The sequence below is a fragment of the Colobus angolensis genome, unplaced genomic scaffold (assembly GCF_000951035.1).
Source record: "Colobus angolensis palliatus isolate OR3802 unplaced genomic scaffold, Cang.pa_1.0 Scaffold28, whole genome shotgun sequence".
Classification (NCBI taxonomy): Eukaryota; Metazoa; Chordata; class Mammalia; order Primates; family Cercopithecidae; genus Colobus; species Colobus angolensis.
This window is the reverse complement of record NW_012116043.1, coordinates 6,354,561-6,367,346: the sequence shown is the minus strand read 5'-3', so window position 1 is coordinate 6,367,346 and position 12,786 is coordinate 6,354,561. Positions and strand designations below refer to the sequence as shown.

Below are 12,786 nucleotides of genomic sequence, written 5' to 3'. Positions count from 1 at the left end.
TCCTGACCTCGTGATCCGCCCGTCTCGGCCTCCCAAAGTGCTGGGATTACAGGCTTGAGCCACCGCGCCCGGCCTTTAGTTTTCTTAAACCTAGGTAATTGCATATCCGCCTCCTTTCCCTTCCCCCACCCCTCATCCCCCATGTGTATTTCACAACATTAACTTTTTTTGAAGTTTTCAGGCCAGTTGTTTTGAAGCATGTCCCTTCTTTTGGATATGTCTGTTTTCCAATGATTAGATTCAGGGCAAACATGTTTGAATACTACACAGATGACCGTTAAGCCCTTTTCAAGACAGAATATTAGAGACACATGGTTAGATATCAAAGTTGATCGTTTAGTTAAGCTGGGTTGGAATTTTGGCCTCACATTTTGCTAGTTGGGTAAATCGGTTATTGAGACGGTTTTCTCAGCTGTCACACTGGGAGGTAATAATCTAGCTTCATGATGTTGAATTAATATATGTAAGGCACTTAGAACAGTGTCTGGCACATTTTAAGTATCAATAAATAAACACTGTTACCGTTATTATTATCACTGCAATTTATAGAGGCCTTAACCGGAACATCCAGCACCTTCAACAGTATATGGCTTATAGGAAGCATTCCATGAATATTTGTTAGCAGAAGGACAGCTCTATGTGAGCTGCTATCAATTACTGCCCCATTTTACAGATGAGGAAACTGAAGCTCAGAGAAGCAAAGTGGTGATCTAGGGTCACACAAATTGCCGTTAAGTGGCAAGATACTGGGTTTGTACTCAGGCATATCGGATATGTAAAGTGAGGGATAAGGAACCTTAATGTATTTTGTAAATGCTCCACGGCTGTGTGGATGTGAAAAACTGAATTGGAGCGCCACGCAGCGGTTCTCTGGCGTACAGTATCCATCCATACAGAAGGCGCTCAATAAATGTCTGTTGCACGAATGAGGAAAGAAAACGAGTCAGCTGACGCGAGATCATCCCCTAGCGTTGGTGTGCACCTACGTGGGGACCCATTGCTGCCGACGCTACTCCTGCCGGGTCACCACAGGCGCACGTGTTCCGGCAGGGCGCGGCTTCCGGTGACCCAGCTCCGCCCCCCAAGCCCCACCCCTTGCCTGTTGTCGCGCTCGCGGACGGCTGTGGTGTTTTGGCCCATGGGCGGAGCCGTAGTTACTGTCTACTGGGGCGTCGTCCGTAGCCGGGGAACCTGGTGTGTGGAATCGCGGCCCGAGGTTCGCTATGTCTGACGAGGAAGCGAGGCAGAGCGGAGCCTCCTCGCAGGCCGGCGCCGTGACTGTCAGCGATGTCCAGGAGCTGATGCGGCGCAAGGAGGAGATAGAGGCGCAGATCAAGGCCAACTATGACGTGCTAGAAAGCGTGAGTGTGGGTTCGGGGCGCCCCAGGTCGCCTAACCCGGCCCCCCGTCTCTGGAGGACTGGGAAGCCAGGGCCGCCTCAACTTGGGCGCTCCGCAATGGATCGTCTCCGTGGGAGGCCCAAGTCGCCGCAAGTGCGGCCTCTGTCGGCACAAGAAGGCAGGCAAAGAAGCTTAGTAACTTAACAGTTAGCTATATTGATATCCAGCAAGCGTTTATGGAGCCCTACTGTGTGCTAGGCGCTGGTTTAAGTGCTGTGCATTGTTGAGTTCATTTAATCCTCGCAAGAACCCTTTGAGATGGATACTGTTACTTTCTCCATTTTAGGGAGGCGGAAGCAGGTGTTACTTGGTGATTGAACATCTGTCATGTGCTTCGCTGACTGCCTTATCTTAATTTTGTATTTTTTGTAAAGACAGAGTCTCGCTCTGTTGCCCAGGTTGGTATCGAACTCTTGGCCTCAAGCGATCCTCCCGCCTCGGCCTTTCAAAGTGCTGGGATTACAGGCGTGAGCTACTGCACCTGGCATTTGCTGATTGCATCATAACTTCTTAAACTTAAGTGTGTATGTGAATTACCTGGGGATCTTATTAAAATGAAGATTTTGTTTGAGGCAAGGGATCAGATTCTGCATTTGTAGTCAACTTCCAGCAATGCTGATGCTAGAGGTCTAAGGACCGGACTTTGAGTGACAAATAAGGCTCATCCTTATTGCATAAGGAGGAAACTGAGGCCCAGAGTGGGGCAAACGCCTATCTAAGGTCATGCAGGTTGGAATTGGCAGCGATGGGTCTGGCTCAAAAGCTGATGCAGATTTTCTTATGCCACCTAGTATAAAATCACAAATCAGTTCGCAGAGGAAGATTCAATTAATTATGCCCAAGTAGGGTGGGATGGAATGCATTTTAGGTGATGTAAATGAAGTTTTTTTTTTTTTTGTTTGAGCCCGCTTTGTCACCCAGGCTGGAGTGCAGTGGCTCAATCTCGGCTCACTGCAGCCTCCGCCTCCCAGGTTCAAATGATTCTCCTGCCTCAGCCTCCTGAGTAGTAGGGATTACAGGCGCGGGCTAGTACTCCAGGCTAATTTTGTATTTTAAGTAGAGATGGGGTTTCACCATGTTGGTCATGCCGGTGTTGAACTCCTGACCTCAGGTGATCCGCCCACCTCGGCCTTCCCAAGTGCTGGGATTACAGGTGTGAGTCACTGCGTCTGGCCATAAGATGAAGTTTCATACATAGGGCCAGAGAATCATTTCACTGGGTACTGACCTGAGGTCTGAATCTGACTTTGAGCAAAAACTAGGACACAAAAACCGGGCACAGTGACTCACACCTGTAATCCCAGCACTTTGGGAGACTGAGGCAGGCGGATCACCTGAGGTCAGGAGTTTGAGACCAGCCTGGCCAACATGGTGAAATCCCGACTCTACTAAAAATAACAAAAATTAGCCAGATGTGATGGCGCATGCCTGTAGTCCCAGCTACTTGGGAGGCTGAGGCAGGAGAATCACTCGAACCCAGGAGGTGGAGGTTGCAGTGAGCTGAGATCCTGCCACTGCACTCCAGCCTGGGCGACAGAGCGAGACTCTGTCTCAAAAAAAGAAAAAGAAAAAAAAGAAAAAAGTGAGTTTGGGTACAGTGGCTCATTATTTGAGTGGCCAAGGTGGGAGGATCACTTGAGGCCAGAAGTTCAATACCAGCCTTGGTAGCATAGCGAGACTGTGCTGCTACAAAAAAAAAGATGTTTTAAAATTAGTTGGGCATGGTGGTGCATGCCTGTAGTCCCAGCTACTTGGGAGGCTGAGGCAGGAGGATTGCTTGCGTCCTGGATGTTGATTTGAGGCTGCAGTGAGCTATAATTGCACCACTGCACTCCCTTTTGGGTGACACAGTGAGATGCTGTCTCTTTAAAAAAAAAAAAAAGGCCGGGCATGGTGGCTCACAACTTTAATCTCAGCACTTTGGAAGGCCGAGGCATGCAGGTCATTTGAGGTCAGTGGTTTGAGACCAGCCTGGCCAATGTGGTGAAACCCCGTCTCTACTAAAAATACAAAAATGAGCTAGGCATGGTGGTACACACCCGTAATCCCAGCTACTTGGGAGGCTGATGCAGGAGAATTGCTTGAACCTGGGAGGTGGAGGTTACAGTGAATCAAGACTGCACCATGACACTCCAGCCTGGGTGACAGACTCCATCTCAGAAAAAAAAAAAAAAGTGGGCAGCCAAAACTATAAACTATAAATCTCATATAATAAAACATAGGAGTAAATCTTCGTGACCTTGGATTAGGCAAAGCCTTTTTAGATATGGCACCAAAAACACAAGCTACAAAAGAAAAATGATAAGTTGAACTTCAACATTTAAAACTGTGTTTCAAAGGACTTAGTAAAGAAAGTGAAAAGATAAGCTCCAGAATAGGAGAAAATATTTGCATATCATTTCTCTGATAAAAGGATAGTATCTAGGCTATAGTAAGAGCTCTTATAACTCAATAATAAAAAGGGAACCAATTAGAAGACAGGGAAAGGATCTGAATAAACATTTCTCCAAAGAAAATATGATTAATAAAAATGGTCAGTGGCCAGGTGTGGTGGCTTATGCCTGTAATCCCAGGACTTTGGGAGTCTGAGGCAGGAGGATCACTTGAGGCCAGGGGTTTGAGACTAGCCTGGGCAACACAGTGAGAACCTATCTTTACAAAATTAAAAATTAAAGGCTTGGTGCAGTGGCTCACGCCTGTAATCCCAGCACTTTGGGAGGCCGAGGCGGGCGGATCATGAGGTCAGGAGATCGAGACCATCCTGGCTAACACAGTGAAACCCCGTCTCTACTAAAAATACAAAAAAATTAGCCGGGCGTGGTGGCGGGCGCTTGTAGTCCCAGCTACTCCCGGGAGACTGAGGTAGGAGAATGGCGTGAACCCGGGAGGCAGAGCTTGCAGTGAGTCGAGATCGCACCACTGTACTCCAGCCTGGGTGACAGAACAAGGCTCTGTCTTAAAACAAAAAATTAAAAATTAGCCAGGTGTGGTGACATGTACCTGTGGTCCTAGCTACTTAGGAGGCTGAGGCGGATTGCTTGAACCCAGGAGTTCAAGGCTGCAGTGAGCTATGAACACACCACTGTACCCCAGCCTGGTCAACAGAAGGAGATCTTGTCTCAAAACAAACAAACAAACACAAAAGCCGTTAACTTTTACAGTTTACATGGGTCAGTTATATGGTATCTGAATTGTATCTCAATAAAACTTATAAAAATGGAGGGTCCTAGAGATAGCAAGTAACTGGGGTGTTGCAAAGACCACCACCAAATGGACACTTTTGCCTTGACAATTGAAGGACTGAAGAGAATTGGGAAAGGAATATGTATTTTTGATTCAGGGTTATTTAATGCCCTGTGTGTGAGCTGCCAGTGTTATGGATCCCACCCTTTGAGAAGCATTATCCAATGTGACATTGATTCTCAAAGGCTGGTTAACTCTTAATCACTGTGGGAAGGCAGGAGCAGATACAGGTTTTTAGCCCCTGGAGCATTTCTGCAGTGTCATGGTGAATCCTGTGTTAGGGGAGTACGGAGAACTATCTCCTTGCACAGTGGACAGTAGGTTTGGGTGTAACCCGGAGGCTTCCAGAGAGAAAGGGAGCAAAGTGAACGGAATCCCTCTTCTCAGTGCCTGTGCACACTGGCAACTTGTCCCTGGACTGACTAATCCTTATAGCCACTGTTTAGGACTATGACTGTGCATAGTCGTTTTCTGGGGCCACCATAACACCACAGAGTTGGTGACTTAAAACAGGAATTTACTCTCTCCCAGCTCTGGAGGCCAGAAGTCTGAAATCAAGATGACAGCAGGGTTGGCTCCTTCTATAGGCTCTGAGAGAGAAGCTTCTAGGCCTTTCTCCCAGCCTCTGGTGGCTATCGGCGGTCCTTGGCTTACAGCTGTGTCACTTGAACCTCTGCCTGCATCTTCACATGGCCTTCCTCCTGTTTCTCTGTCCCACACCTACCTCTGCCTTTCTTTTATGAGGACACCAGCCACCAGATGAGCTTATCTCGAGATCCTTAACATAATTACATCTATAAAGACCCTTTTTCTTTTTTCTTTTTTCTTTTTTTTTTTTTTTTTTTTTTTTTTTTTTTTTGAGACAGAGTCTCGCTCTGTCGCCCTGGCTGGAGTGCAGTGGCCGGATCTCAGCTCACTGCAAGCTCCGCCTCCCGGGTTCACGCCGTTCTCCTGCCTCAGCCTCCCGAGTAGCTGGGACTACAGGCGCCCGCCACCTCGCCCGGCTAGTTTTTTGTATTTTTTAGTAGAGACGGGGTTTCACCATGTTAGCCAGGATGGTCTCGATCTCCTGACCTCGTGATCCGCCCATCTCGGCCTCCCAAAGTGCTGGGATTACAGGCTTGAGCCACCGCGCCCGGCTATAAAGACTCTTTTTCAAATAAAGTCATATTTACAGGTTTTGGAGGTTAGCATGTGGTTATCTGTTTTTGGGGACCATCTTGAACCCACTATGCTGTGTATGCATGTGCGCTGTGCTGAGTACTCTGCAGGTCAGCTCATTAGTTCTCGCAGCAGGTAGGGAGGGAGGCGAGCGCTCTTATTCCCATTTTATAATTGAGGAAGCTGAGGCTTAGAGAGAAGGTCTCAGCTAAGGATGTCCAGCTTGTATGTGGCAGAATTGAGATTCAAATTAAAGTCTAACCAACTGCAGAGCCCCTCCCCTGAACCATGCGACTGGTTTCACTGCTTTTGTGTACTCTCCTCTAACTCATGTCTTTAAAATGTTAAAAAAAAAAAAAAAGGGGGATTGTTTTGAATAGAGAATACATTCCCATAGGCAAAATGCAAAACCTACAGAGGGATGTAAAGTGGAGCTTCTCTCTCCCTGCCCTGTCACCCAGCCACCCAGTTCCTCTCCTCGGAGGCAGCTGGTGCTATCACTGTTTCCTTCTTGGAAAGGCCTTTTAGATCTTTTTATTTTCAGAAGACTCAAAGCTCTGCCACAGCTGGATGCTGTTTGGACTTCTCACTCCCCTCTAGCTTCCAGGGCCAGCAGCCAGGTGTCAGCCACCTGTGGGAAGGAGGGTCTGAAGGAGGGGAGGAAGAGGCTGGCCTTGGGGATGATGCTCAAAGGAGTCTTTGGTTTTATCGGCACTGTTTTAACTTCAAAAAAGAATGGATTCATGCATTACTTGCATTAAAAACAAAAAATGAGGCCGGGCCCGGTGGCTCAAGCCTGTAATCCCAGCACTTTGGGAGGCCGAGATGGGCGGATCACAAGGTCAGGAGATCGAGACCATCCTGGCTAACACAGTGAAATCCTTTTCTTAATAAACGATCTATAATACAAAAAACTAGCCGGGCGAGGTGGCGGGCACCTGTAGTTCCAGCTACTCGGGAGGCTGAGGCAGGAGAATGGCATAAACCCAGGAGGCGGAGCTTGCAGTGAGCCGAGATCCAGCCACTGCACTGCCTGGGCGACAGAGCGAGACTCCATCTCAAAAAAAATAAAAAATAAAAAATAAAAATAAATAAAAAATGAAAGACGCAGTGCCCACCCCAGGGTAGTTGTGAGGACATGAATAGAGCCTAAGGACATGAATAGGGTCTAAGTGATTGGTATGTGGCACTGATACTGTCACCTTTATTATGACTTCAGAGAAGGGTCTGGGGAAAGACATCCTGGGGACATTACACCCATGAGCACCTTTTAACCACATTTCTTTCCTCCAGCAAAAAGGCATTGGGATGAACGAGCCGCTGGTGGACTGTGAGGGCTACCCCCGGTCAGACGTGGACCTGTACCAAGTCCGTACCGCCCGGCACAACATCATATGTGAGTGGCCCTCTTAGAGGACTTTCCCCACCTTGTGGTGGGAGGTGTTAAAAGCGTACAAATAAAACCAAGGATCTGTATTATCCACTGCCTTCTCTTCTGCCTTGATGGGATTATGTTATCCCCCTCCAAGGACTGAGAACTAAGGGAATGGGCTAGACTCTAAGCTTCTATATTTCTGGTTTCTTTTTCTCTCTCTCTCTCTCTCTTTTTTTTTTATGAGCCAGGGTCTTGCTCTGTCTTCCATGCTGGAGTGCAGTGGCGCTAACATGACTCACTACAGTCTCAACTCCCCAGGCTCCAAGTGATCCTCCTGCCTCAGCCTCCCATGTAGCTGGGACTATAGGTGTGTGTCACTGTGCCTGGCTAATTTTTTTTTAGTAGAGACAAGTCTTGCTAAGTGGCCCAGGTGAGTCTTGAACTCCTGGACTCAAGTGGTCCTCCTGCCTCGGCCTTCCAAGATGCTGGGATTACAGGCATGATTTGTTTTTAATTAAAGAGCTAGGAGAGAGTACAGATTGGATAGTATATTTGTTTTCTGTTTCTGCCATAACAAATGACCACAGACTTAGTAACTGGAGATGAGAAGTCCAGATGGGTCTCACTGACTAAAATCAAGGTGTTGGCAGGGCTGGCTCCTTCTGGAGGATCTAGGGGAGAACCTGTTTCCTGGTCTGTTCTGGTTTCCAAAGGCTGCCCACTGTCCTTGGCTCGTGGCTTTGTCCATCTACAAAGCTGGCCATCGCATTTCCCTCCCTCTGATTCTGTCATCACATCTCTGTCTCTCACTCTCCTGCCTGCCTCTTGCACCTATAAAGACTTCTGTGATGACCCCAGGCCTACCTGGCTAATCCAGGATCATGTCCTTATCTTAAGGTCCTTCATCACATCTTCAGAGCCCCGTTTGCCATGTACGATGGCGTATTCCCAGGTTCTAGGGGCTAGGACGTGGACGTGTTGGAGGCCGTTATTCCCAGGTTCTAGGGGCTAGGATGTGGATGTGTTGGAGGCCGTTATCCACTCAGCCATAGGTAGGCAACTGCCTCCACCACAGAGTCCTATTAGCATTTATCCTCCACATTTTTCACTTACTAACTCCTCTTTAATCTATTTGAATCTTGATTCCATCTGTATCACATCTTATTTATTTATTTATTTTTTGAGACAGAGTCTCACTGTGTCACCCATATTGGAGTGCAGTGGCACGATCTTGGCTCACTGTAACCTCCACCTCCCGGGTGACAGAGCAAGAGACCATCTCAAAAAAAAAAAAAAAAAAACTGAGCAATTCCTTATTGGTCTTTTTTTTGAAAAATCTGTTCTTGGCCAGGTGCGGTGGCTCATGCCTGTAATCTCAGCACTTTGGGAGGCCAAGGCGGGCAGATCACCTGAGGTCAGGAGTTTGAGACTAGCCTGACCAACATGGTGAAATACTGCCTCTACTAAAAATACAAAAATTAGCTGGATGTGGTGGCACATGCCTGTAATTCCAGCTACTCGGGAGGCTGAGACAGAAGAATCGCTTGAACCCAGTAGGCGGAGGTTGTAGTGAGCCGAAATAGCACCACTGCACTCTACCCTGGGCGACACAGCAAACAAAACTCTGTCTCAAAAAAAAAAAAGAAGAATATCTATTCTCACAAGTTTATTTTATTGTACAAAATAACTTTTTTTTAAGAACAGTTATAGATTTACATACAAATTGGAAAATAATGGCCTGGCGCAGTGACTCACGCCTGTAATCCCAGCACTTTGGGAGGCCGACGTGGGCAGATCACCTGAGGTCGGGAGTTCGAGACTAACCTGGCCAACATGGAAAAACACCGTCTCTACTGAAAGTACAGAATTAGCTGGGCATGGTGGTGCGAACCTGTAATCCCAGCTACTCAGGAGGCTGAGGCAGGAGAATCGCTTGAATCCAGGAGGTGGAGGTTGCAGTGAGCTGAGATTGTGCCATTGCACTCCAGCCTGGGCAACAAGAGCGAAACTCTGTCTCAAAAAAAAAAAAAATTGGAAAATAATGCGGAGGTCCTTTGGCTTCTGTATGTAGTCTGCTGTGTAGTACAGCATATATACATATATATAATATATACACATATATGTGTTTATATATAAAATGCATGTGTGTATATAAAATACATATATGTGTATATATGTAAAATATATACACATGTGTATATATAATGTACATATGTGTATATATATTATATACATGTTAACATATATACATGTTATATATACATAATACATACATATGTGTTATACATACTTATATAAAATATATACATATATACATATATATTTTATACACACGCGTGTGTGTATATATACATATGTGTGTGTATATATTTATGTATACACACACATATGTATATATGCAAAATATGCTTACTGCAACTTCCACCTCCCAGGTTCAAGTGATTCTCTGGCCTCAGCCTCCCAAGTAGCTGGGATTATAGGCGCCCACCACCACACCTGACTAATTTTTCTTTTATTTTTTTGAGATGGAATCTCACTTAGCTGCCTAGGCTGGAGTGCAGTGGCACGATCTCGGCTCAGTCAATGCACCCACCGTCTCCCGGGTTCAAATGATTCTCCCGTCTCAGCCTCCCAAGTAGCTAGGATTACAAGCATCCACCATCAAGCCCGGCTAATTTTTATATTTTAGTAGAGACAGGGTTTCACCATGTTGGCCAGGCTGGTCTTGAACTCCTGACCTCAGGTGATCTGCCTGCCTCAGCCTCACAAAATGCTGGGATTATAGGCGTGAGCCACTGTGCCCGGCCAACAGCTTATATTAATATGGTATGTTTGTAATTGCAAATTTGTGTTTTGAAATATACTGCAGAAACATTTTGTACTGAAAAAAACCCTTTCAGTAACATTTTGATTAGAATTGTAATATGTTGTAAATAGTCATTTGCTCCATTCCCCAGTAGCTGTGTATTGAGCACTTCCTGTGTGCCAGGCATTGCAGATTCTAGGAATGCTGTGGACCTCTCATCAGGGCAGGGCTTTTCTAGTGAAAGTGCCCATGTGTTATGTAAGTCTGCCTTCCAGGTACGTGTCTCCACTTGTTCAGATCTGGGTTCTTTTCCCACATCTGCTCCTGTGGGTTGAGAACTTGAATCCCTTAACGACTGAGGGTCTCACCTTTGCTCCAAAGTGACAGTGGCAGAGGAGGCAGGTCAGGTAGTATGGCAAGCCCACTGACAGGCACAGGGTATCAAAATACCAGCTGCTGTGCTCGCGTGGCCTGCAGATTGCCATGGTGGTTCACAACATTTTGAATTAGCTGTCTGTACTGAAAAATCAGAGAATTTCACTTCAGACATCCCAATTTTCAGCTTTTCTGGAAAAATCAAAGATTTCATGGCATGGGCTCTTCCTCCCAAACCCCACCAATTGGCAAGAGCCCTGCAGCAGGGGTGCCCTTTGGCCACCTCCCTGTGGGCTCCCTCTCCTGGACTGAGTATCTCCAGGATTACTAGGCTTACGCAGCTTTTTTTTTTTTTTTTGAGACTAAGTCTCGCTTTGTTGCCAGGCTGGAGGGCAGTGGCACCATCTCGGCTCACTGCAACCTCTGCCTCCCGAGTTCAAGCAATTCTCCTGCTTCAGCCTCCCACGTGGCTGGGATTACGGGCACATACCACCACACCCAGCTCATTTCTGTATTTTTTAGTAGAGACGGGGTTTCACCATGTTGGCTAGGTGATCTCCATCTCTTAACCTCGTGATCCTCTTGCGTTGGCCTCCCAAAGTGCTGAGATTACAGGCGTGAGCCACTGTGCCGGGCTTATGCAGCATTTTTCCTTCTAGAGGATTTCAGAGAAAAGTGAAATCTTGATTACACCCAGCCTAAGTCATTCATTCACATGACCACAGTGCCAGCCCCTCATATGCCTTTGAGTTCATGCCTATGGATTCAGCTGGACATTACCTTCCTACTGCTCACCTCTCAGGGCTCACCCGAGACAGCACTGCCTTCAGGAAGCCTTCCTTCATCTCCTAGATTAGCAAGGGCAGACTTTCCTGCTGGCCAGGCCTCCCTGCAGTCATCAGATGTTACTGTAATTACTTATTCTGGAGCTGCTCCTTGCAGGACTGAATACTCCAAGAGGGAATGTCGTCTGTCTTGGTCAGAGACTCCTCTTCGCCTCTAGCTCCATGTATGGCATGTAGTAAGCACTTGTTAACTCTTCAGTGAATGAATGTATGAGTCTTGTGTCCTCCACTGTCTTCCTCGGCCCCTGATGTGTGGTTCTCATCCCAGGCCTGCAGAATGATCACAAGGCGGTGATGAAGCAGGTGGAAGAGGCCCTGCACCAGCTGCACGCTCGTGACAAGGAGAAGCAGGCCCGGGACATGGCTGAGGCCCACAAAGAGGCCATGAACCGCAAACTGGACCAGAGTGAGAGCCAGGGCCCTCCACAGGCCTTCGCCAAAGTGAACAGCATCAGCCCTGGCTCCCCAGCCAGCATCGCGGTAATCCAGGGGTTGGCCACTCAAGTCCATGCCCAGGGGACACTGTGGGTCAGGTAGCCTTCAGGGGTGTGGAAAGACAGACCAGTTGTCTCCATGCTGCAGTGCTGAGTTCAGTTACTCATTTAATAAACACTGAGTGAGGCCTGCTGTGTATCCAGCCCGGTGCTGGGGGCAGTTTTAGAGAGAGGTCATCCCTGGCTGCCCACTACATTGGTGGGGGAGTGACCTGTTCCCAGTGACAGAAGATGATAAATGTTCCAAGAGAGGGAGAGGATCTCTTCTTGGGGCTCATTTTAGCTGGGCACTGAATGATGAAAATGAGAATGGCATCCTGCCAAATGAGTTATACATGTTATGTGGTGTGTTAAAAAAAAATTAGGCTGGGCACAGTGGCTCATGCCTGTAATCCCAATACTTGAGAAGGCTGAGGCTACTTGGAAAGCTGAGGTGGGAGGATCACTTGAGCTCAGGAAGTCGAGGTTGCAGTGAGCTATGACTGTGCCACTGCACTCCAGCCTGGGTGACAGAGTGAGACCTTGTCTTAAAAAAAATTACAGGCTCACGCCTGTAATCCCAGCACATTGGGAGACCAAGGCCGGTGGATCACTTGAGGTCAGGAGTTGGAGACCAACCTGGCCAACATGATGAAACCCCGTCTCTACTAAAAATATGAAAATCATGCCACTGCATTCCAGTCTGGGCAACAGAGTGAGACTCTGTCTCAAAAAAAAAATTACCCATTTAAAGTGTGTATACAGTTTAGTGTTTTTTGGTATATCACAGAGCTATGCATCACCACAATCAATTTTATTTCTATTTAAAAAATTTTCAGCCGGGTGCGGTGGCTCACGCCTGTAATCCCAGCACTTTGGGAAGCTTAGGTGGGTGATCATCTGACGTCAGGAGTTCAAGACCAGCCTAGCCAATATGGCAAAACCCCATCTCTAAATGCCGGGTGTGGTGGCATGTGCCTGTAATCCCAGCTACTCGGGAGGCTGAGGCAGGAGAATCTCATGAACCCGGGAGGTGGAGGTTGCAGTGGGCGGAGATCGTGTCACTACACTCCAGCCTGGTGACAGAGCGAGACTCTGTCTAAAAAAA

The 12,786-nt window shown here is 47.3% G+C and overlaps 2 protein-coding genes across 4 annotated transcripts in view; one reads left to right on the top strand and one right to left on the bottom strand.

The window, feature by feature from the left end:
* HPD (4-hydroxyphenylpyruvate dioxygenase) overlaps positions 1 to 1,030 on the bottom strand; it is a 65,266-nt gene extending 64,236 nt beyond the window's left edge. The window contains exon 1 of one of the 2 annotated variants that reach the window (XM_011948504.1): positions 797 to 1,030. The gene's annotated coding sequence lies outside the window, so the exon portion shown is untranslated. The remainder of the gene's footprint in view (positions 1 to 796) is intronic. The other variant, XM_011948506.1, reaches the window with a different exon arrangement.
* Positions 1,031 to 1,099: 69 nt separating this feature from the next.
* PSMD9 (proteasome (prosome, macropain) 26S subunit, non-ATPase, 9) overlaps positions 1,100 to 12,786 on the top strand; it is a 41,530-nt gene continuing 29,843 nt past the window's right edge. Inside the window, exons 1-3 of one of the 2 annotated variants that reach the window (XM_011948501.1) lie at positions 1,100 to 1,361; positions 7,098 to 7,200; positions 11,474 to 11,685. In XM_011948501.1, the coding sequence (XP_011803891.1) occupies positions 1,224 to 1,361; positions 7,098 to 7,200; positions 11,474 to 11,685 (453 nt within the window). In that variant the 5' untranslated portion in view covers positions 1,100 to 1,223. The remainder of the gene's footprint in view (positions 1,362 to 7,097; positions 7,201 to 11,473; positions 11,686 to 12,786) is intronic. The other variant, XM_011948502.1, reaches the window with a different exon arrangement.